This window comes from Thrips palmi, unplaced genomic scaffold, assembly GCF_012932325.1.
Source record: "Thrips palmi isolate BJ-2018 unplaced genomic scaffold, TpBJ-2018v1 HiC_scaffold_10, whole genome shotgun sequence".
In the NCBI taxonomy this organism is placed as follows: domain Eukaryota; kingdom Metazoa; phylum Arthropoda; class Insecta; order Thysanoptera; family Thripidae; genus Thrips; species Thrips palmi.
The window spans coordinates 6,088,628-6,113,686 of record NW_023144621.1 but is presented as its reverse complement, the minus strand read 5'-3'; the positions used below and the strand labels follow the sequence as shown (position 1 = coordinate 6,113,686).

Here is a 25,059-nt window from a genome sequence, read left to right as displayed (position 1 = left end):
CGCTGCGCCGCGCTGCGCCGCGGAAGCGAGCCTCCGGCCGCAGGGCAAGCAGGGCAAGCAGGGCAAGCAGGGCAGCGGGGGAAGCCGCCACCGCCACCAGGCACTCTGCCTCTCTCGCGCAGCCCTTCGGGGCGCCCCACGAGTGCGAGGGAGACAAAAAGACGCTGTTCGCGATCGGCCCGCCGCCCCAACGGGCTCTTTCCGGAGATGAAGTTCGTCGCTGTGTCTCTGTCGCACTCATGGCACGCCCCGCAGGGGTTCGAGGGAGACAGAGCGACTCTTCGGAATCGTCCTGCAGCGGGAGTGCGGCGACGAGGACAAAGTGTGACCATACCAATGGATTCCTTGTTCGAAGAGCAATCCACGTTCGGTTCGAGTCCCATTTAGCGACTCTGGAGCTCAAAACGCGTTGAGTTTTGGCCGCCTGCACCGGTCTTCTGGCCCACTGTGCAGCGGGTTCCTCGTCCCTTGGTGGCGCCGGCGCTGCTAGGCCGTGGCTGGGCGCTGCTACGCTGCCAGGCAGCCATGCGCTGCTGAGGGAGTCCGAGTCCAACGGGACCCTCCCCTTGGACGTCATGCGCTGCCCTGCGCTGCCCTGCGCCGAGGGACTCGTCGAATAATCGATTCCCGGGCGCGCGCTACGCCGCTGCCGCTACGCTGCCTGCCTCTCGGCTCGGCACGCCTTCGGGCTGCCTTCGAGCCGCCTTCGGGTCACCTTCGGCTTCGGGCCGCGTTCGGATGGGGCACCCGAGCGGCACGTCACGCCTGCGTGTATTTTGGCCGAACTCAGCGGTGCTTCCCTGCCTTCCCTGCGCTCGGCTCGTTAGCCCAGGACCTTTGCCACATTTTCTGGAGAGCGCCCCTCCGCTTCCCCAGGGTCTTTTCCAGTCCCTCCGTACCCGTCGTTTTGGCGCGCTCCGCTTGGCTCAGGGTGCCCCCCCCCCCTTTACACCGCGTGTACGGTGGGTACGCACGCGACAGGTGCAGGGCTCGCGGCCATGCACTAAACACGTAACACATACCGACCCTGACATGTACCTATTTCATACCGAAAAGCAGCCCCGCCCCACCCTAGAATGTAGACCTGTTTACCTCTTACGTGGACAAAGTGCAACCGGTGCTGAACAGGAGCCTTGTTTTCGGCTTAACTCAGACTAACTACTGCTCATGGCACTTTAAATATTTTTGACCGCGCCTGCACGGCATTCCCTGTTCAACAGACAGGCGGGCAGACAACGCCTAGCCTAGCGATTTAAGTTTGAGAACCGGGCCGATTCCAGTTTTCGGGCGGGTGGCTTTCAGCAGAGGGAAGTACCAGACGAACAACAAACCTACCACATTAACTTTTTTTTTATTAATTCAGCATCTCGAGGTGGGATTACAAAAACAAGTGTCATAAACCAACACACTGTTTTGGAGTGGCTATTATGTACTCGGAACCGACACAATTTGAGCAAATTGTTACAGACACTTGACAACACACTTTCATCACAAATATCAGTATTGCTTTAAGTCAATTTTAAGGCTGATCAGCTTTGCTGAGCCATGGTTTTGAGTGTGCTTAGTTTGTCAGCTTAAATGCTGTTTAACGTGCTCTTTTCAGCCAGACAAATGTAAATTTTAGACAAAAGCTCAGGTAAGCAAGATAAACATTTAGTGTATTTCAGTTGGTGCTTCGGATGAAGCTTGAATATTGGATAGCTTTGCACAAAGTCAAGGCCTGGCTAGTCTGAAGTCTGATTGTCAGATAATTCCAGTCCAAATTTCTAATAATTGATGCATATGCAGGCTTGCAACACAGAATTAGATGCCAACACATCTTGAACCATAAATTCACCTAAACAAATAGGAATGGACTGGTTATTCAACAAAGCTAACCGACTTGAAGATAACTCTGCAAAGACTGTGTTCCAGGCAAAGTCAGTTTCATACAATAATATGAAACCAAAATTTCTGTGATTCTGTTACTGATCAAAACAAATCTACTCATTACCAGTCTTACAATGATATGTTTATCTGCAAATAGCAAAAAGCACATGAAAAGGCAGGCTAAAAAGAGCAGTTTGTTAAGCAAAAGCAAAGATCATTAGATTTTTTTAAAAAATTACCACATGGATTATGTTTTCTTTAAACGAAGCGCACCCTTTGGCAAGCACATATTAAAACATATTTGATAATTATCACAAGTAGAGACAATTTTTTCTTTTTTGTACTGCTTCATTTGTAAACTAGGGGTGAGCTAAATTAAAACAACTGCTCAGTTTGACACACACACACACATCCAAACACCTTGCAAACAATAAAACTGACAGAAAGGTGTCAATAACACTATTGCATTTTAAAAAAAGATGTGAAACAATAAAAAATAAATAACAAACATATTAATAAATGTATAAATGAACTGTGAAGAAGAAACTAATCAATTCACAATATTTTCTAGGTTCTGGTTCTATGAAAACTATTTTGAAAACTAGCTTTTATTCACCTAGGAAACCAGTACCTAATGCACCACATCGGACATAACTAGGTCCCCAGGACTCAACCTCAATCACGGGAAGAGGCAATGCACTACCTGTTTGGTGGGACCTAGCTACATGATGTACAAAACAAACTTGCACAAAGCGCAATGGTTGTAAAATCAATACAGCTACCTACAAATTAAAATCATGTTACTGTACTTTTTGGTGGTCAAGGAACCTTTAAAGACCTCAGCACCCTCACTTGCTTGCCAGATAGACACCAGGGATGTACCAACAAACAATGAAATCATACATATACAATAGTTGAATTTGAGCAAATTTTGTGTACTTGATCTAAAATGCAGAAGCAACATGCAGAGATCCAACACACTAGCATCTACTGTAAACAAATTTACAGACAAAAGTCATAGTAAAATAAAATTTTAACTTCCATGAGAAGTTTACTTTTAACACCAAATGTACACATTCACTTTTAATGACATTATCATAATAAACAATAGGCCACAGCATGAAGTCTTTGACTTATGGAATCTGATTGAGATAAACAGTAAAAAGCATAAGGCTCCTAAATTTTCCTCTTTATAATAGTCTTACTGAAATCAATACAACGCTACTAGCACAAGACAAGAAGAAATAACCAAAGATGCAGCAGTCAATCATTTCCATGCACTTAGATCCTTTACAATTTTATCTTTAGTACCACAAAACCAAAAAGCAGATAAATAGCACATCTGCATTGATACAGTATTGTATTGATGGCTGTGCAACCATGATTTGAAGCATTTTCTTGCTATGCACATCTGCAGCATGTGATATGTTAAATTTCATAGGAGATCGCCCTATTGTTAAATTTTATAGATGTAATTTTGCACATGAAACATAGCATATAGGGCTTCAAATAGATAAATTCCCAAGCATATGTTAGACTTTCAATACCCAGCAAAGCCATCATAATGCAAAATTTATAAAGCCCATCAAAATATTACCTAGGGTCAGGGTGGGGAAAAATTAGACAGGGAAAGAACTGAACACCCCATAATTTACTTCAAATACCGTATGTTAGGCAAGTTGTTCCGTGGCATCAGCGGTTCATTACATGATAGTTGTAAAGCCAGAGCATAAGGCATTTGAAGCAAAATGTGGGGTGTTCAGTTCTTCCCCTGTCCAGGTTTTCCCCGCACTGACCCTACTCCTGCCTCTTAAAGTACTGCTTACTGCTCTAACAATGATTCACGCTGCTTACTTTAAGGAATTGGAAGTTAGTTGTTTTGACTTTCCCATTTTATATCAGAGGAGATACAATTGGGAATATGACCACTAAAGAAAATGTTGTTACTGAAAGATAAGTCACACTACCTTATATGGAGTGAATTTGGTACATAGGACACAAGATAAGTACACTTTAAGCCGGTAACTTATGGCTTTTATAGAAAAAGCTAAAAGCATACTGTAACTTTCCATTGATGCCTAAAACATCTACATATTCAAACACTACACAAAAATTGAGAACTATTTTGGGGACCTGGCCAAAAACAACTTTAAATGAAAACACAAATACCATTGTGCATTATGTTTCTTACATAACGTGCATCTTGGGCAATCCTTTTAAAATTTCAGGACTTTACAAAACAACCAAGTTTGTCAAGTGCTTCTTCTTTTGTCACAACATTAAAGATCCTTTCCTCACTTGAGGAACAACAAGAGAGAGAAGAACGGGTAGAATCTAGTCTAACAGAAAACTAAAAGAACACAATGTGATAGGCTGGCTCACTCACTGTCAAATATAGTGTACGAGAAACTATATCCTCAGGGTCTCAGCCAATAGAAAATCAAATTAATGTCCATTGTGGGGTCTCTATTCTCAGGTAGTGAAAAATAAGCATCACACATATTAGCATCAACTAACATACCACCCCAGCTAGACTAGAGTACACACAATATTTGTGACAAAATCCACAACGCTCAAAATTATAATGCACGCAAAAATGTACTAAAGTCTAACAAATTCAAATCTTAATTACGAGCACGTGAGAAAACATGGCATATGGGACAAGTACCGTTTTCAGCGACGGGCACGAGGGAAAAGAGTCGCCTTGCAAGCCAATAAGTACGGCATTCTATATTGAAAAAAGGAATCTAAACGCATGAAATAATTGTAGCACCAACATTAATTATGAGCATATTGAAGGCCGTGTAAAGCAGTACCGTAAGGAGGTAGCTAATTTTTTTTAGTTTTCAATGAAAACTGTCTTTCATAAAAAGATGAGCTACTGTATCAGTATATCCTTCACGTCCATTTTCCAAAAGTCAGAAGAGAGAAAATTCTACCCCCATTTACCATACATAAGACAATGTTTAAAAGATTCAAATATAGAATTGATGCTCCGTCCAAATGATATTTGTGCCCCAAACAAATCAGGGTCTTGAACATGCACAGTTAGGGTGCTCAGTGCAGCTACTGACCGATTATTAACATTCACTCCTCAAATTAACAATGGCACAAACTAGAGAAAACAAGTTACAACAATCAATACTATATCACAAAATATTTCACAGCCAAGAAAGGCCCAAACGCAACTACAACAACAATCTACAAGTGTACACCTGGAAATGGCACAGCACCAACAACAAACATTTCCATCATATTTGAGCAGCAGCCAGCGCAGCTCAAGCAGGTGTCTGCATCAACTGCAGAATGCTGTTACACAGAAAACATTGTGAATGTGCATTAGGCGAGTAAAATCAGGTAAACCCGCAATATTTCTAAAATATACTAATCAGAAAAAGCACTAATACTGTCTTGAACAAAACTAGGCCATCATTCCAAAGAGATGCAACTCACAACTCAAACATTAACACGTTAGAATGGAAATAAGAGAAGACATTTCCTTGAATTCAAATTACAAAAGTGATAACTCAAGGCAGACAGAAAGGGGGGTATCCAACATCCTGGGATTATGATAGTCAAAAATTGATTCAAAATGTACTCATAGTATCACATGAAAACACAATGAAACTACCTTGTGATGTCTAAGGCAGCAAGACCAAAACAGATGGGGAAACAGAGTGCATCTGACCTTAGAAATATTTCTTTAAATTGAGAAAGGGCACAGTAGATAGCACAAATTTGATCACAGAAAAATAGGTTACCTATCTTCGATATGAACACAAAAGGACTTTGAACTTTTATAATAATGATTTCCAGTGCTCAGTTGAGTTCTTGAAGAGAAAAAAGTGTCTGATACCAGAACATGATAAAATTCCAGTACATACATTTCAAAAACCACATCACATTTAAATAACACAGATTCATGAGGCCTTTAAATATAATTAATCAAATGTCACAAGTCATAACAAATTTTGAGAAACAATTCTGAAGGCAATCCTCAAAACTCTCTACTCTACGGCACAAAATCAAAAACAAAGAAACCAATGAACAGAACATCAGATCAATGAGGAGCACCATCAGCAAAACATTCTAGCTCCAAGTCCCTCAAAATATCCAAAGAAGAATGTCCACTCTCCCATTTACGAGCAAAGAAAGCAGATGCTTGTTCCCAGCAGTGACGATTTTTCACAGTGGATTGAAGAAGGCAGTCAGCCTCTGGGAAAAGTTGTGCCAGGATTCTATTATGAAGTAAAAAGACACACAATTCATCAGTTTCTATTCTATTGCTACCAAAACAAAAAAAAAAAAAAAAAAAACACCACAAAATTAGGATGAATTTCAATACTTTTAAAGAACTTACTTGAAAACAGGACAGACTATGTGGGAAAGGAACTGGATTTGAAGATCTGGAATTCGAGCTTTTTCACGATCCATCATTTCCAGAGGAGCATTACCCATGGCCTTTTCAAGATCTCCTTGAGAAAAGAACTCCTGGTAAACCAAGTCCTGAAATATTGTGGTAAAATTATGTGAGAAATACTTTTTTTAAATCAGAGACAATAATTGATCTACCTCAAGAATACTCACTGCAGTAGTGCGAGAAACCTTCCAATCTTTTGTCTGATCACTAAGATCAGCACAAGTCATTAAAAGGAAAAGAAGAAGTTGACGATGTTGAGTGCTATTCATATCAAATCCTTCTGAAGCCATCTTTTCTTGATCTTGTACTAGACGAATATGATGAGCCAAGTCTGTTGCTGTAAAAGATATGGAAAGCACAGTCCATAGATATGATTTGTGTGATCAGAACATTCTGCAGCATGATATTGAACAGAAACTCAGTTTTCTTACCAAGAATGAGGTCTCGAATCAGATCTAAACATTTTCCATACTGCTCACCAGTGAGTCCATCAAATATGTTACAGCCGTCTGTGTTGAGAATACACAAAGCCTGAGCTAGATGGTGTCTCTGAAAAAATTGTTGAGGTTGTTAGAAAACTTCATGAAAAATAGTATAGGAGTTGAAATAGTCCCTGAGAACACACCTCCATGACAGATCCTTCTGAACTGTATAAACTGGCTAACTCTGTGCCTGATTGCATTTGAAATGAATTGGTAGTTCCTCTATGATCAAGATCATGACACAGGCAAGACACCATGAAAGCCAAGGCTTCCAATGAACTGTACAAATGTAAGAAAAGGGTAGTAGTTATTAAACTAGTCAAAATTTTAAAACTAACACAAACAGCAAATATTTTGAAATGTACTTCACTTACGATATAAATCCCCTCTCCACAAGACGGAGGTTCTTAATAACAAGATAAGAAAAATGAAATACTGAAAATGCATGGTACCAGTTGTGATACGGAGCATCTCGGTACCCCTTCTTAACAAATAAAAGAAACCTGAAAATTATAATATGATAGATTTTTAACTTCACTTGACTTTTACTGACACTAAAAATGAATTGTGAACAAGACCACTCACCTCGTCAGGGTATCTCTCTTCAGCTGCCACTGTTGAACGAGGCCAAGATCATCAAACATTTCCACGCAGTAGCATACACATTCTGACTCTTCAATTTTGCGGGGTGAGAAATAAAAGAGATCAATTTCGGGCATGAGATCATGAGCACGCTCACAGTTTAAGACACGAGAAACATCCTCAGGATGAACCTGAAAAACAAAGACAAAGTGTTGGCACAAATTAAGAGTCAATCATATGATGATATCTTGAGTGTTGCCTTACTTCCATGATTCAAAATGAAAAGAGGTCCTATCTAAAAGGTATTCCAGACAGAAACAATCAATATGATTTGTTTGATCACAAAATTATTTCCTAACCATATAAAGAGAGAAAAAAGAACTTTAGATCTTTGAGAGGTAGGAATAGAATGTAAGAAAAAGATTTAAGCCTGCCAAGACCAGGATGAGAATTAAGAAAATGTTGCATGTTATCATTTAAAATTTGATCCAATAAATCTCCTGAAATGAATTGCTGACACTACAACAATCAACAAAGCCATTGCTAAGCAACAGTCAAACACCAGAAAGTGTCACTTGTTTACTGTAGAAATAAATTAAATTAGAAGGAAAATACACATTAAAATGAGTAAATTTACCTGCATGTGGTATATCATCATCTCATTTGCAAGTTTACTTCGAGCTTGGGCATCTTGAATTTTCTTGTACACCAGACTGTGCATGATACTGATCCCGCAATAAATGCTGAAAGCCACAGCAGCCTGAAAATGCAATCCCGACAGTGAAAGAGAACAAACTTGAATTAAAAAAACTTAGTTTTCAAAGGTTGGTTTGATAAGAGCAAGATACCTCCTCATCATAAACATCAAAGTACAACCCGCCAATCTTGTTGCAAAGCTGAGCCACTCCAATGATGCCTGTTTCATCACGGATGGGAAAGCTCAGAATACACCTTAAACGGAAAAAGGACGATTATGAAGTTGTGTGTTTTGAAATGCCACATGAAGAAACGTGCAAACAGTTACCTTGTTTTAAAGCCAGTGGCTTCATCTACACCCTTGTAAAACAAAGGATGCTCATAGGCATTTCTGATGTTAAGTACTTGACCAGTAGACATAACATGTCCAGCAATTCCCTTATCTTTTGCTATTCTCACCTCCTGAATATGAAACAGGCCACAAGTAGAGAATGAGAACTTGTAAGCACTTTTATAATTTAATAAAAAAAAATAAAGGAAAAGTGTACAATGTAATGGAGAAAAAAGAAGAAGAGGAAAACTGGATTTATTACCTCTGCAGCAGGAATACCATCAAATACTTTTGCAACCAGTTCTTGACTTTCTTGATCTAACAGAAATATGGAGCAACGTTCTGCTAATGTCAGTTTCTTAGCTTCTAGCATAATCTCTCTACACAGGTCCGTGAATTCCCCTGAAGAAAATCAATAAAATTAGTCTCCTTGGAATTATGTATTTTTAAGTATTCAAGGAGTGACTACTGATTTGACACAAAACATTTACCTAAGTGTGACACAAGTTTACGGGCGATGATTAAAAGATTTTGGCATTGAAGTTTCAAGCGCATTTCTCCCTCATAGGCTAATGTGTTCAGAACAGTGCCAATACAATACCTGATTGAATATCAAAAGGTAAAGTTAAAAATCTGTGATAATCCGTATTAAATTGTATTTGAATCAAAACTTAAAACTGTGGTACCTGAAGCATTCAGTGACAACATGTGAACAGAATTCTTCTGAATTTTCATACTCAACGAGGCAGGCCACCAAACATATACTGTCCTCAGAGGGATGCCACACAGGAACAACCAGGAACTGTTCTGGTAGAGGATTTATAACCCGTCTCAGACTTGCGTGGAGTTCTGGATCCAAGTCACAGGCATCAGCAGAAAGGGAAGTTCTTCTTTGCATAACTGCATGTAAACAGTTGTTTGTCACCTAAATGCAGAAGCATAATAAAATGTTCCTGGGAAAAGATTATTTAAAATAAATTGATTGAAAATTCCATTGGCTACTCACAGGAAATCTCATTTCTTTTTCTAGGACCTTATCACCAATAACTTGTACCACTGCTTCCTCTCTTTCCTTGAGCAATTGCACAAGGAATACTAGCTGGGCTCCACATTTTTGTTTCAGCTACAGAATGAAAAATAAATTAATGAACCACATGGATCCAAAACTTGTTCAATTGTCAAATGAGCTAATGCACTTACATAGTTGTTCACTTTTATCTGAATAGCCGAGGCGTTTCTGTCATAAAGGTTGGAGCAAAGGGCAAGGAGTTCCTGCGGGTTGCTTGTTTCAAGAGGTTTCTTGGCTGACATGTTTAGCTTGGCATTTGACAGGACAGGGTTTAGGGGATGAGGGTACGTTGCCGTCAGTTTTCAGTAGTCATAGCTGTCCACATTCGATTCGGCCATTAAATCATCTCAGTATTTCAGATGTTTCGTGAAGAAGGTACAGAAACCTGAACACAAGATCATCCATATCCTGTGAACAAACAAACAAAACAGGACAACTATTAATAAATGCAGAAAAAATTGGCACATTTAAAATTTGTTTGTTGAAATTCAGCGTAAATGGTTGACTAGCGAGTTCAAAGGAATAACAAATGTTCAAAAGTAAAAATAATCATAATAGATGTATCTAATAAAACCTAAATAGGTTATAGTAAAATTACTTTCAAAATGTCCAGAGAGTATAAGTGCCCATGTCTAGTACAGTGTTATCACTCGTGTGCAATATGCAGGCAGTGTGGACTCGAAGGTTATCCAACAACTGTATGCAACTTGATGAAATGTGCACTTGTATAATGAGTTTGCGAGTGGCAAATGCCACAGACTCGCTAGAAACGAGCGACATTCGAGTCGGCGGCATGCAACAGGTCAATTAATGGCAAAATAATTGCCAGTTGTCACATTCCATTTCGAAAGCAGACAAAAGACACCAGGACGGCGTCTGGCCGCGAATTTGTTTACAAGCACGACGATGTGAACAGAGAGTGCCCGGCCCGTCTGGACCGCACCGCACCAGGAAACGCAGATCTTGCTGGTTTTGAGGGGCGATATGCCAGTCTTGAAAAATGCACGGTGTCGGTATCCTCTGCACACGGGGGGTGGCACGCTGAGTCCTGAGTGGTAGTGTCGTCTGCTTCGAGCCCGCAACCCCTCCCGCCCCTCCCCTCAGCCACCAGAGGCTCCCCCCCCCTACCCTGCCGCCCTGTCGCTGTCTCCCTCTCCCGCTCGGCGCCGGCGCCATCCCTCTCCGTCCCACCCCCTCCCATCCCATGAACTCGAACCCTCGTATCATCCCCAACTTCGACCGCGCACCGCGCGCGCATCAGGCGGGGGTTGAGTGGGGGTTAAAAGGTGGAGGGGGGAAGGGGGTACTCCGAGCGTACTCTCGCCCCCTCCCCTCCACGCACCACCCCTTCGGGACACCTACTCTGACTTCCCCCTCACCACCGCAACGTACGCACGCCGCAACGCAGCCAGCCTGTTTGAAATTCAACGAATTAAATGTTGATGGACCGGCATGGAAATGGCACTGCATAAAAGGCGAGAGAGAGGGAGGGCGAGCGAGGGGGAGGAGAGGGTGCCGCGTTTTCCGATGCGCCATGGCTCGGGGAAAAAAGGGAATAAAAATGAAAATAAAATGGAGAGGGACGCGGCGGTGCTTTATTTTCATCGCTGTGAGTCCTTTCACGACGCGCTCCGCACCTGGCAGAGGTAGGCAGAGGGCTTCGGCTTCGGCCCGCTTCGGCAAGCTTCGGCGTGTTCCGCGTCCCAGACATCCCAGCACCGAGGGGGAGGGGGCAATCATTTCGAACTGGCAGGCACTGATACCACCGGAGGCGGTCTTGGGAAACTAATTGGGGGAGAAAGGGGGGAGTACACGCCTCACAGTTCGCCTACTCACCGGCTGAAAGTTGCCAGGGTACCCCTTCCGCCGCCTTCCGCTGCCACCCAGCAGCAGAAACAACGAGGTGGGTAGCCAAAGCAGCCCCTTTTGCCTGCTTCGGAGCTTGCAGCGGGAGAGTGCCTGACTGCCTTTCAGATGGCAGTGGAGGAACAATCCTTTCGCCCACCCTTTTGTCCAGCCACGCTTGAGTACCCGGTAGGCAACCCCATGGGCCGTACAGGGCCGGCCGCCCCCTCGGCCCAAGCCATCCCCTCGGACCAAAGCATCCCCTCGGCCCAAGCCATCCCTCGGACCAAAGCATCCCCCGCTGTCTGGCGCTGCTGCCTCGCTCGGCTCTGCGAGGAGCGGTCGAGGAACGCTCCAGGAACGCGCCTGACTGAACCTGAGCACGCACCGCGCCGTAAGAGTTTCGGGTAAGTACTTGGAGTGCTCCAACATAAAGTTTTCATAACTTGTTCCCCGTTCCCCGGACACCCCGGGCCAGAACATAACGCTGACGAATCGGCCGCTTGGACGAAGACGAGGGCCGGCCTCTGTGTCTCTCGCACTCTTTGGGGCGTCGCGCTCAGGTGCGACAGAGACAGAAAGCATCTCTCGGATTCAGTCGCGCACGGGGGTGGGCCGGCAGCCCGATTCCGTTGCTGCGCTGTCTCTTTCGCACTGCCTTACGGAAACGCGAGGGAGGGAGTGAGACAGAGCGCCGCGGTCCGCAGGGCGGCAGGGCGGGCACGTCCAAGCCGTGTACGTCAGGGCCAAATAGACCCAGGCGAACTAACGGGTCCAGACGCGCCCCGCCCCGCCCCGCCACGCCACAGGGTATCAGGGCATCCCAATGGCCCGATCCCCCGGCTGCAACACCACCAGCAACCAGCACCGCCAATGCCCCACTTGTCAGCTCACACCCTCCGGGGCTTTGCGGCGTGGCGGCGTGGCGGCCTCCTGTTGCCCCAATACGACCCCCGTCACCCCCACCTAGCCCCCTAGCCCCTCCCCGTCAACCTGGGCGCACCCGCCAGCCCGCCACCCGGGACGGGGCCGGCCGGGCCGACGGGGGTGCGCCCCCAGTTGCCCCCGTCAAGGGCTTTTCTCGGGCGTGGTGGCCTGGTGCCCCCGTCGGAAGGGGGAGGGGGGCTTATCGTCTTGGGGCACAACAAAGACACCCCCTCCGAATCCCTGTCAGGGCAGCGGGCAGCCCGTCTTCCGTAATGCTTCCCCTTCCCCGCCCCCACCCCGACTGCAGCGCGGCAACGCCAAGGCAACGCCTTGCTGCCTTCGATGAGACTCGACGGCAAATCGCGCCAAGGGGCCGAGGGGGACAGTGGGCCAGAAGACCGGTGGAGGCGGCCGAAACCCCGGACGCGTTTTGAGCTCCAGAGCCGCTAAACAGGACTCGAACCGAACTTGTGACCCCATCAATAGATTCCTCGTTCGGAGAGCAATCCATTGGTGGGGTACGTTCGGTTCGAGTCCTGTTCAGCGACTCTGGAGCTCAAAACGCCTCTGGAATTTCGGCCGCCTCCACCGGTCTTCTGGCCCACTGTGACGGGCCGAGACGGGCCTGCGCGGTCTCAGCCGCCTCACTCCGAGTGGCCCCGCCTCTCTCGCACCCCCCACCCGAGGGCGTGCCGCAGGGGTGCGAGAGAGACAGAGACAATCCTTGGCAGAAAGAGGTCCCACTTCGTAAGGTTTTAAGGTGCTCCTCTCAGTGGCGGATCCAGAGGCCTGGGGTGGAACCACGGCACTGTACAGCAACAGTTGCCTAGCGGGAAATGCGGAAAAGCCACCCCGCCTCCGAACAACCCTTCCCCTTTTCGCGGTGTGCTTCTCGCCACTTCGGCCGCTTCACCGCTTCACGCTTCACTGCTTCACACCGACCGCGGTTCCCCATCTGCAATTAATCATGAACCCGACCGGCGGTCGACGCCCCGGAAGGCCCAAAGCGCCCAAAGGCCCAGCAGCGAGATTCCGACAGTGCTCTGGTCGCTCTTTCTCTCTCTCTCTCTCTCTCTCTCTCTCTCTCTCTCTCTCTCTCTCTCTCTCTCTCGCACTCACAGGGCGCTTGGGCGTGTCCCCTGGGAGTGCGAGAGAGACAGAGCGCAGGGCCGGTCGGCCTTGCTGCGCCATTCGATTCGCGTGAATAAGAGACGAGGCGTTTCAGCATTTCGCATTGCGTTAATTAATAACACGCGCGACTGTGTCCGTCTCTCTCGCACCCATGGCGCCTCCCGAGCGGGGTGCGAGAGAGAGAGAGACATATGCCGCAGCGCCCCGCACAGCGCCTTGCTTTACTACGGAACGCCACGGGAGTGCAAGAGAGACAGAGCAGCGAAAGCACTGTTTGGATTCACACACTCAAAGAAAAAATAATTGAAACTCTTTTTGGGTATTATGTTTTTAAATGAGAGAGTAAAAAAAGTTCGACTTAAATGCGGCCGGAAGGACTTTACTGAGCAAACTGACCGGGTTTCAGCCGAAGCAAGTCCACTGTTTCCGAGAGTGCAGCGCCGCGACGCGTTTCGGAACCACGCGGTGGGATGGCCGGCGTCCCGGTGCACTTCCGGTCTAGACTCCCCTTTCCGGTCTCGCTGCGCTGTCATTCCCTGCGCCTGTCTCTCTCGCACTCACGGGGCGTCTCGTGTGGGTGCGAGAGAGACAGGTTCAGTCTGCTGGTCATCCGCGGGAAGGACGACGCGGCCAGTGGCGTAGTGCAGCCTAGTGTGGCCGCCGTGGCGTAGTGGGGCCGGTTTACGTCTGACGCTTTCTGTTGTCTGGCTCGGTTTACGAGGGCGGGGCGTGGCGGGGCGTGGCGGGGCGTGGCGGGGCGTGGCGGGGGCCTGGGCTTGGCACAATGTACTTGGCTCAACCCTCTGCGCTGTCTAGGCTGGGCTAGGCGGGGCCCTTCACGGCGTGGACTAGGAGCTGCGAAGGCGGTCAGGAGGCTGATCCCGTGTCTCTCTCGCACCCCGACGTGAGTGCGAGAGAGACAGCTGCCGTTTTCGCAGTCCGACTGCGTCGTTAGTGCTCCGGGCGGCTCAGCCGGTCTCAGCACGCTGCGGCCGCACAGTCGCTCCCTCTCCCTCGCACTCACGGGTCTGCGCAGGCATGGCGCAGGCATGGCGCAGGCATGGCGCAGGGGTGCGAGAGAGACAGAGCGACGCGGCCAGGGCCGGCCAGGGCAAGACGCCGCAGTGTTGCGGGTTAGCCCTCCACGGGGGCATTACACAGAGGGAATGACAAGTCATTCTGGCGAGTTTGGACGCTTCGGCGCATCGCTGTGATGTGGTCAAGTAAACCCCGTTTGTCTAACGACTAATATTTGGTCGTTTTTTACTGTCCACTCATGCTCGATTGGCGTGTTCTTCTTAATTCAACTTATTCTTAGTCGCCCGAAAAAACGACTAAATTTCTTAGAAAAATCCACTAAATTTTAGTCGATTGAACTTCATTTTTTTGACAGTGATGTGGTCAAGCAAACCCCGTTTGTCTAACGCAGCATCCGACCAGCCATCACAGTGTTTGCCAACCTTGCCACTCCTGTTCAAATCCACGCAGCCCGATAGGCACACGGGAAAACTCGCGGAAAAAAACTGTTAAATCAGGATCTATCTTTCCCTTTGGGCCCTTTGGGTGTAAAGGTTACGGAAAGGCATCATCGCCAAGTACACGGAGAAGATGGCTGAGGTTGAAAAGCGCTTAAGGGATGGCTGCGGCACTCCTGGGGGAGTGGGAAGGGCCGGGGAGTGTTTGCCCTCCCATTTCCATACGGCCGGGCTTCCGGCCGGGACTTCCGGCCCGGCTAGGCCGCCCCGGAGATCCAACTTGGAAGCGAAATAAAACAGCACAGAGAAGGTAAATAAACGGTATGGACTTAGGCAAGTGGATGCGACGCTGCGAGCGGGCGGTAGGGTGCGCACAGTGGGCCAGAAGACCGGTGGAGGCGGCCAAAACTCTAGACGCGTTTTGAGCTCCAGATTCGCTAAATGGGTTCGAACCGAACGTGCGACTCCACCAATGGATTCCTCGTTTGGAGAGCAATCCATTGGTGGGGTCACCCCGAACGAGGAATCCATTCGGGGGGTCACACGTTCGGTTCGAGTCCCATTTCGCGACTCTGGAGCTCGAAACGCGTCCAGAGTTTTGGCCGCCTCCACCGGTCTCCTGACCCACTGTGCGGCAGGGCGGCACCGGGGCCTCTACGACGCGGACTTATACTTTGGATTGGGACGGCGGGAAGGAACTAGAGACCAGAGACACTGCAGTGCCATTCGCTGTCTTGCCTCGCGGAACGGCTGCTGGGCTGCTCTGAGGTTCCGGGAGGGCTGGAATTTACGTGCCATCTGCCTGGCTGATGCGAACACGGTCCGCTGAACGATCCCGAAGAGTATCGTTTCGCCGCGCTCCGCAGTGGACTTGCCAGAAGACCTGAAGACCAGAAAATCCTAGACGCGTTTTGAGCTCCCACCAATCCATTGGTGGGGTCACACGTTCGGTTCGAGTCCCATTTAACGACTCTGGAGCTCAAAACCCGTGTGAAATTTTGGCCGCCTGCAGTGGCCCACCGTGCGCTCTGTCGCACTTACATGGGGCGTCCCGCTTGGGTGCGAGAGAGACAGCGGCGAAACAATTGGGGATCGCTGGGCCGAAAGGCCCTGAAAGGTCCGCGTCCTGTTATTGTTACGATGTGGTTCTTCAATGAAACAATTATGCTGTCTCACAAACTGGCGCTTCAATGGGTCCTATTTGTCCCGATGACGCGATACTCATCAAACAAAGCACGAACATACACTGCAAAAGGGGAAACGAATCGAAAACGACTGAAAACAAAAAGACGAATGATTTCACTTTGGTAGTTTATTTCGTTTTGATTATTGAGTTTGATTTACGCTTGCGTTTCGTGTGATTGTACGAAACAGCGGCTGTTAATTAAAAGGAAATGAACTGATCAGCAATCTGTCTGATTGATACAGAGCAGTGTGGTGGTGATGCGGGTGTGCCTATCTGCGCCTATCGGTGACAGGCAAGGTAAGTGTGTACTTCCCGGAAGACTTTGAGACAACCCAGAGAACATCACTAAACCACTGTTAAAACTACAAACTACATAGCAGCATTACAAATGCAACAATATGTTTTTGAATGCGTGTGTCTTAGAGTCTGAACGAGTTTGTGTACTGCTTTGCTTTAGTACTGACCCGATGAAGATGGCGGATTCGATCTCTCCTCTTGATTCTTCTGGATTAAAGCACTTATTTCCGTCTGCGGCACGAGGACTGTATCTCGAACACTCACTCACTCAATCACTCCCACACGAGTGATACACTGCGGCGCCGGTCCAGTGTGGATACAGTGTGCATACAGTAGGCGGCAGACACTGATGCAACTCGAGGCCGAAACAGACTAGGCAGGGTCGGCCAGGACACGTTCGGGAAAGCAGACGAACGAACCGAACGAACCCACTCCTGGCGAGACCTTCTGAACGGGACTGTCCAGGCGATACCGGATGCGACACTGTCCTAGTAGCACTGGTTAGGACTGTCCCGGAAGAGACACTGTCCCGGTGACACTCGCAGGGATTGTCCCTGATGAGACACTGTCCTGGTGACACTCGTTAGGACTGTCCCGGAATAGACACTGTCCTGTTGACACTCGTTAGAACTGTCCCGGAAGAGACACTGTCCTGGTGACACCGGTTGGGACTGTCCCGGAAGAGACACTGTCCTGGCGACACTCGCTGAGACTCCCCAAGACTCGAGAGTCCTGGCAGTGCTGAACGGAGACACTGTCCTGCTAAGGCGTCGCTCCACTGCCCAGGAGGCCGTGCAGGCCGGCGGGGCGGACGGCGGGGCGGACGACGGACGACGGCGAGGTTCCCACAACCAACTGCTCGCTACCGAACAACCGAACGGGCGAACCGAGACTCGGCGCGGCCGCGCGGCCGGCCGGGGCTTGCTGCGCGGAGCGCGGAGGCCCCCGCGACCCCCTCCCGGCCCCGCGACGCTCGAGGAGGGGGAGGGGAGGGGGCTAAGGGGGGCTGGTCGGCAGCGCGATGCCTTGCCATGCGATGGGACCGACACAGCCCAGTGCAGCGACCCGGTACGAGCGGAGCCGCGCCGCCAAGCCGAGCCACGGCCAGGCGCGGCGCCGAGCCGAGCCGAGCCGAGCCGGTCGCATGGCCGCATCTGCCTAAGCGACTTACACTGCCAAACGGTCTAGACCGCACCACGGGGTGGTCCGTCGAGCCAGTTTGGGTGGCAGACAGGGGGCGTTAAGTGGTTGACCACACCAGTCCAAAATGTCTCCGACCCTGATGCGGCAAAAGGCACAGCCCGACAGCCTAGACCGGGAGTGAGCCCGCGACCTCGCGCGCGGCAGGCCGGGCCAAAAAAGCTACGCGCTCCGCGCCTTGCCCCATGCCCGGAGCCGCGACAGCCCGACCGGGAGTCGATCCCGCGACTCCGGCGTCCAAGTCGCCACCTTTTGCCCTGTACCGGTTCGCTAGCCGCGCCAGCGCTCGACAACTACCTGAAAGCGTGGGGTTGCACCACGCCGGGCGCATTTACCATTTCCCGCAGCGTTGCACCAACAAATACGCTCGCAACAACACAACCGCGGCGCGCGCGGCGGGGCCGTTCTGACAAAAAGCGCAGGGGAGGGGCGGATGCTCTGCTCCTGTTTGAGTAACGACGTCCACGACCCGAAAAAGTGTTCTGTGTCGGCCGTGTCGGCGTGATGGGTTCTTTAGACGGAATTCCCTGGGCGTTGATGACATTCGTTGATCTGAGTTACTCTGCCCTGACCGGTGATCACACCCAGTGCACAGTGGGCCAGAAGACCGGTGGAGGCGGTCAAAACTCTAGACGCGTTTTGAGCTCCAGAGTCTCTGAACAGGATTCGAACAGAAAGCGTGACCCCACCAACGGATTCCTCGTTCGGAGAGCAATCCATTGGTGGGGTCACACGCTCGGTTCAAGTCACATTTAGCGACTCTGGAGCTCAAAACGTGTCCGAGATTTTGACCGCCTCCACCGGTCTTCTGGCCCACTGTGCGCTACGACGGCTTCATAACGTTCATCGCGGTTCCCCGCACCGCACGCAAACCTCCCCCCCGCCCCTCCACTCTAAACACGCGCGGAATTCGGGAAAGTTTATGCGCACAACCCGCGCCCTTCCGGGCGGCCGACGGGGCGGCCGTCGGTCCAGCGTGCGGAGGAGGCGGATCAGCGCGAAGGGAAGGGGAGGGGAGGGAGGGAAGGACAACGCGGTTACGTGTGGCCGCAACAAGATAAACGGATGAACAGAGTGCGGGGGTGACGGGCGGGGCGCGAAATGCGATGGAGCGAGGAAAAAGCTATCGATCGAGCGACAGGGCGGCTGGTCTAATTTCCCGAATGGACTGAATGGCCGCGGCGCCGCGCGGGGCGTACCCGAGGTGCGCTGTGTATACCTGCAGTGTACCTCCGCCTCATCGTAAAGAATGAGTAAGTACTCCGGCAGGGCGGGCGGAGCCCTGGTTATACGGCTTCGGTTATTTATCTCTCTCTCTCTCTCTCTCTCTCTCTCTCTCTCTCTCTCTCTCTCTCTCTCTCTCTCTCTCTCTCTCTCTCCCTGTCCGGAGATTACCGAGGCGGTTTCCTCCCCGGAAAATGGCGCGCGACTCGCTCGTAAAACGGCCGTATGCCGAAGAGATTAGCATGACCGCGTGCGCACCGCTCGTCCGGCGTGTTGCTGGACGCTCCGATGCACAGTGGATTAGCCAGAAGACCGGTGGAGGCGGCCGAAAGTCTAGACGCGTCTTGAGCTCCTGAGTCGCTAAATGGGACTCGAATCAAACGTGTGACCCCATCAATGGATTCCTCGTTTAGAGAGAAATCCATTGGTGGGGTCACACGTTCGGTTCGAGTCCCATTCAGCGATTCTAGAGAGAGCTCAAAACGCGTCCGGGGTTTTGACTCCCTCCACCGGTCTTCTGACCCACTGTGACGTGGGTGTCTGGCTAGGGTAGGCCGTCCCGGGTGCAGCGCAGTGCCCGGGGACTCGCCACCACCCTGTGGACGTCCCAGCACGTCCGAGTCCCCGCCCCTCCCCGCCCCTCCCCGCTACGCCACTGTCCTTGGGCGCTTTTTATGCGCGTGAGGCGCCCTCGGCGGCTGCGGGCTGGTTCCGAGTAGCGCTCTGTCTCTCTCGCGCCGTCGCGGGGCGAGGAGAGACGAGCGGAGCGCTGTGCCGGTTGGTGTCGCAGCGCGCCGAGCAGCGCGCCCGGCGGCTAGGCAGCCCGGCGACACACGTGCGTGGCGGGCACGGCCGGCACGGCGCGACGCCGGCCAACAGGTAGGCGCCGTCTGACTGCCAGCTCCGTCTGTCCGCCGGTCCGTCTGCCTGCCCGGCTGTCCGCCAGTCACTCCGTCTCGAAATAGAGGGTCGCGTGGTGCGGGAGCAACGGAGACAGATGGCGCCGGCCTTCTTGGCTCGGTCACTCTGTTTTCGCAGACGCAGGCCAATGTTTTGTTCCCGCCGCAAGTCGGCCAAAGCGCGTGAGGGGGGTGGGGGGGAGTGAGAGGGAGAGAAGGGGGGGGGGAGAGGGAGGAGAATGGAGAAGGGTACAGAAGCAAGGACTGACAATCGGCAACGCAATAAAGTGGCGAATAGATGGACGTGCACGCGGTTTCAGTGTGTTAGTGAGAGAAAGAGACCGAGTGTGGGAGAGAGAGAGGGGGAAGCGTCGCGGCGTCGCCGCATCGTCGCGCTATGTGGATGCCAACTTAAATAGAGCGGGATGGAACGAGGCAAGAAACAGCCCAGCGGCCACGCAGCCACGCCTCGCCGCCTTTCAAGTTTATACCTCAACTGGCCAGAGCAAAAATAGCCGACCAAACGGTTTTGTGTCGAGTCGGGGGATATGCGTGTTGTGCCCTCTCACTCTCTTCCCGTTCCCTCCGCGTACTCTCAAGTTAAATTACTGGCCATGTCTCTCTCCTACGGGGGTGCGCAAACATCCCATCATTTTGCCAAAGTGCCTCAGAGAGAGACGGACGGGCACAGGGCAAAGCCGCTTCTCTCACTGGAATTTCCGGTGTGTGTGTGGGGGGGGGGGGGGGAGGTCAAGGGTTGGAAATCTGAAGAACTGACAACGAGCTGATACAATTTAGCAGATTAATATAATTTCGGTTTACAGTACAATAGAAATATAGTATATAATGTGTGAGCCCAAAACATCAGTTGAAAATTCATCCGTATACAATAATAGAAATTTTGCTACCATTTATTATAGACTATTGGCTAATCTGTCGTTTCCGTTTAGTAAATAAATATATACACTTATATAAGAAATGTCACAAGACAAGTAAGAAATGGACCGCATGAACACGACATCCACAATACGATTTAAATGGTCAATAGAAAAGCGTTATGAAAAAAGTAAATCTGCAAATACACGCAATCATCACCAGAACCCCAATATTAACTAAACCATATTTTTTTTCCATTAACAGGCTAAAGAGAAACAGGCGAAACAGCCAGTCTTCCCAACATCGTCCGTATCTGATGCGCCTGGTAGCATTGGCACAAAACTAATCGAGAAACGAGGCGTCTTGGCGTCTTCGCGCACCTTGCCAACTTGGTCCCCCGAACTGCCTCGATTCGACTCGAGCTTCGAGACTCTCGAATGCCGGCGATCGGCCGACGGAGGCGAGTGGAGCGAGTGTCGCTGGATGGCGGCGCACCCGAGCCGCACCGACTCCGACCCGACCGGCCAACCCGACCCCGCGTCCTGCGTGGAGCTTTGATCCACCGGAGCTCCCCGTCGGTGATTGCCGGCACGCTGGCGTGCGCGGACGGCGTGGGCGGGGTCGGAGTCAGGGTCGGCTGCGTCGCGTTATGCTCGGAGCAACACGGAACCACCAGTCACTCCGGGCTTAACGCTGAGGCTGCCTCTCCTCCGTGCAGGCCTCCGTGCAGGCCTCCGTGCAGGCCTCCGTGCAGGCCTCGGCCTTGACGCGCCCTTCAACTCGGCGACCCGGCCGTCCCTTGCGGGGCCGCGTTGGCGCCGGGGGTGGTGGGGGCCGCGGGGGTGGACGGCTCGGCGGTCTCGGAGCGGCCGCCGTGGTCGTCCAGCTCGCCCATGAGGGCGCGGTACTTCCTGGCGATGGCCTCCCAGTCCGTGATGGACTCGATGCGCGCCAGGCTGTGGCTGAAGGACAGCTGCGAGCCCAGCGGCGACAGCCGCACCACGCTCAGCGTCATCGAGTCTGCCGGCAGAGACATGCATTTTACATCGCGTCGGCCGTTTGGGCCGTATGGGCCATCCGCGTGCCTCGGCCGCGCAGTGGGCCAGAGGACCGGCGGAGGCGGCCAAAACTCCGGACACGCTTTGAGCTCCAGAGTCGCTAAACACGACTTGAATCGAACGTGTGACCGCACCAATGGATTCCTCGTTCGGAGAGCAATCCAATGGTGGGGTCACACGTTCCGTTCGAGTCCCATTTAGCGACTCAGGAGCTCAAAGCGCGTCCGGGATTTTGACCGCCTCCACCGGTCTTCTGGCCCACTGTGGGCCGCCCGGCCGTGCGTTATGCAAAGCGAGGCGGCACGCACGCACGCATGTGGAAACGAGGCCGAGCGACGACCAATCGATTAATGAAAGTTGCTTCATGGAATGGGATTCAACTCCCGCCGTCCACGAAACGCTTGCTTTCACGAACGATTGGAACTACTGTCCTTCAAGGCGAAAGCAGCACCTGGGATTTCTAGGTATGGCTACCGGTAAAAAGACCCATTCAGAGTGGGGCCGGGAAACCCAGGTACTGCTTTTCGATCAAATGATATCGAAAAAAAAAAATCAAGAAGTCGTATGATGTCAAGGGATATCGCATGATATCGAATGGGTGATATCGTGATGTGGCGACCAAGACGTATCGCCCTTGACAGTCAATCCGCTTCGGCCGAGGCTTCGGCAAATAAAATAACCCCGTTCGATATCTCGACGATATCGGCCTCGACATCATGATCGAGGCGCCGCGCCGATTGATTGGCTACTGACCTTTGGGCGCGACCTGCCCCTTCTTGACCTTCTGCAGCCACTTGGCGCCCATCTTGGTGCGCGCGCTGACTCGCGACCGCGACTGCATGCCCATGAGCTGCACCAGGCTGGGCCTCTTCTTCTGCATCACTGTAAGCAAGCAGGCCGTGAGCGACCCCCTGACTCCACAGTGGCACAGCGGGCCAGAAAGCCGCTGGAGGCGGTCAAAGTCCCGGCCGCGTTTTGGGCTCCAGAGTCGCTAAATGGGACTCGCACCAAACATGTGACCCCACCAATAGATTGCTCTCGGAACGAGGAATCCATTGGTGGGATCACATGTTAGGTTCGAGTCCTGTTTAGCGACTCTGGGGCCTAAAACGCGTCCAGAGTTTTGGCCGCCTGCGCCGGTCTTCTGGCCTACAGTGCGCCGTCCAGGGGGCCAGACGGACGCTTACTCCTCTGCTTGCAGGCCCGGATGAGGTAGACCAGCCATGACGTCACCAGGTTGAGCGGCGACGGCGTGGTCGTGGTGCGGTGCATGTTGCGGATCAGCTTGGCCAGCCCGTACTTCCACTCGATGTCGGATTGGGCCTGCAGAGCACACGCACACTGTCACACTGTCCGCTCGACTCTCTCCCAGCCCCCCCCCTCTCTCTCCACTGCTCCTTCTTCTTCGCCCTCAAATGCAGCCCCGCCCTCAGCCGGGATTTATTGCCTTCGAACCAGACATTGCAGTGGCAATTACACGCACCAACACACGCACGCATGTTCCCAACCCACCCACCCTCAAAAACCAGAATAAGCGCACAGACGGACAAAAAGAGGGAAGGCGCGCGAAAAAGACAAAAACAAAACCACACACACACTCGAAACAGGCAAACACTCACACTACAGGAGATACACTTTGCTCAGAGCGTATTTGATGAACGCACTCTGACTATCGTGCTGTTCCAAAAGTACGCTCTGAGGAAAGTGCACTTCAGAGTAAACAGACAGACACGTAGGCAGAAAAGAAGAGAGACAAAAGGACAGACAGACAGACAGACACTCACACACGGACTCGCGAACGCACAAAGACCGTGGACTCAAACAAATAACTGAGCCGGCGTGGAAGCAGCCCGCAACAAAGTAAGTTTACGTCCCGCAATGATGCGCGCGAAAATCACAAGTCAGGCGGCCAAAGGCCAGAGGAAGGCGGGCCTGGCGGGCCTGGCCGGGCCGGCCCATTTGACGCTTCATTGTACTTACACCCATCGACCGGCCGGAGTGGGGCTACACCTCGCGCGGGGTGAGTGAGGTCCGTCAGAGCGCGGGGTATCGCCAGTCCCTGCCTCTTGAGAGCCCTCACCCCACAGCCCCGGATCCCTCCCCTCGTTCGGTTTCCCGTCACAGTATCATTCACACAGTTTGGCTTTCTAGACTTTCGACAACTAAGACTAGTCCTACTCACTAGACCGACAACGTATTATGCTCTCTGAGTGGCCTTTTACCATGCAAGAGTCATTCAGAAGTAAAAGCGACGTGCTGATGCCGGGCGAACAGACTCGAGAAACAAAACAAATGCAGAGTCTCTCAGCCGCTCGACCAGCGTGGCACGAGAACAAACTGACTTGTGGGTGACAGGCAAACACTCACAAGACACAAGGCTCGGGTGAAGAGAAAAACGTGTGGTCAACGAGGCAAAATTTTGACAAGTCGCAGGGCACAAGATTTCCAACGCCCAACGAAACTGGAAACTGGTTATAAGATAGATCAGCGCATCGATGGTCTCGATTAAACTCGACCACGCGAAGGAATCGAAATAATCCGAAATCCTGACTCCTCGATTCGCGTCAACAACATCGTCGCCCCAATTTGGCGCCAAGACTTTGCTGCCACCACTGTGAGCTAGACATGCACGTGGCATTCGCAGTGCAGTGCCATGCCTCAGGCAGGATGCCTGGCGGGTCCGTGTGCGCCGCGAGCTTCACACCAATTTAGAGCAAGAGCCCTGGTTCAAACACCAGATCACCGAGATTGTCTACAAAAAGAAAAGAAACGAAGTGGTGCTCTGGCTCACACAGACCTCTACACAGAGTGGTGGTGTCAGAGGTTCGATCCGTGGGTCTCCTTCTTAATTTTAGTGATTTTACCGATGAAAATGAGAGAATTTCTGAGGACTGTATCCTTTGACTGAACCATTTACCGCATCATAATGTAAGACAGACAGAACTTTAGTGTCTAGATAACATCGGGGGCGTCACAAAAAACAACAATAAAATAAGGGGAAACTTTTATAGGCACCAGCATTTTCTAGGGCACGATATCTGGATGAAAAAGCGTTTCAGTTGTAGAGAGAAGTTCAGAAAATTCTCTGTCGTAGTGAGGCTTTCGAGGAAGACTCAGATAGGAATCATTCAATGACTGAATACTTCTCGACCACCTCGCCACAACCGAGTCTCTCTTATCAACTCATTTCCACAACCAAGTCTCTTTTGCAAGTATGTATCGGGGCTCGTTCTTTTTTTCCCTTTTTTTGGAGCAGCGATGTTGGACACGTTCTTTAGCAAAAAAGTGGGGGTATAGAGATTCTCGGGCGTCAAGGAACACTAGAGAGCATAATCGTGTACACGGCGGTCTGTGTTATCACAACATTAAGAGTAACTACTCTGTATCTAATCGGCTGGCCCCGTCGGCCTTTTCGCGGCAAAGATCTCCTCCTTTTAATCTTCTTCTTCCCGGCGTTAAACTTTACTCCGCTTCCCTCTGCCTGACTCAGTC

At 50.8% G+C, this 25,059-nt stretch overlaps 2 protein-coding genes across 7 annotated transcripts in view; both read right to left on the bottom strand.

The window, feature by feature from the left end:
• Positions 1 to 1,335: 1,335 nt before the first annotated feature.
• On the bottom strand, positions 1,336 to 17,163 carry LOC117647553 (cGMP-dependent 3',5'-cyclic phosphodiesterase-like). Of its 3 annotated transcripts, none has more exons than XM_034389353.1 (16): positions 10,398 to 10,532; positions 9,581 to 9,857; positions 9,387 to 9,503; positions 9,067 to 9,305; positions 8,872 to 8,981; positions 8,643 to 8,782; positions 8,378 to 8,511; positions 8,202 to 8,304; positions 7,991 to 8,113; positions 7,357 to 7,544; positions 7,146 to 7,274; positions 6,915 to 7,050; positions 6,721 to 6,838; positions 6,457 to 6,626; positions 6,230 to 6,375; positions 1,336 to 6,107 (listed from the first exon to the last, which is right to left on the bottom strand). In XM_034389353.1, exons 2-16 carry the CDS (start codon positions 9,689 to 9,691, stop codon positions 5,930 to 5,932), a joined length of 2,142 nt encoding a protein of 713 aa, XP_034245244.1. In that variant the 5' UTR covers positions 9,692 to 9,857; positions 10,398 to 10,532; the 3' UTR covers positions 1,336 to 5,929. The 3 variants fall into 3 exon arrangements, with proteins under 3 accessions (XP_034245244.1, XP_034245253.1, XP_034245261.1); XM_034389362.1 differs by lacking the exon at positions 10,398 to 10,532 and adding an exon at positions 16,478 to 17,163 and having other exon boundaries at positions 5,930 to 6,107; XM_034389370.1 differs by lacking the exon at positions 10,398 to 10,532 and adding an exon at positions 10,048 to 10,336 and having other exon boundaries at positions 5,930 to 6,107.
• Positions 17,164 to 20,421: 3,258 nt separating this feature from the next.
• LOC117647533 (serine/threonine-protein phosphatase 6 regulatory ankyrin repeat subunit A) overlaps positions 20,422 to 25,059 on the bottom strand; it is a 29,543-nt gene continuing 24,905 nt past the window's right edge. For 3 of the 4 annotated variants that reach the window (XM_034389313.1, XM_034389321.1, XM_034389332.1), the window contains 3 exons: positions 22,755 to 22,890; positions 22,321 to 22,449; positions 21,151 to 21,529 (listed from right to left, as the gene is read on the bottom strand). In XM_034389313.1, the coding sequence (XP_034245204.1) occupies positions 21,285 to 21,529; positions 22,321 to 22,449; positions 22,755 to 22,890 (510 nt within the window). In that variant the 3' untranslated portion in view covers positions 21,151 to 21,284. Of the gene's footprint in view, positions 21,530 to 22,320; positions 22,450 to 22,754; positions 22,891 to 25,059 lie in introns of all 4 variants that reach the window. The other variant, XM_034389341.1, reaches the window with a different exon arrangement.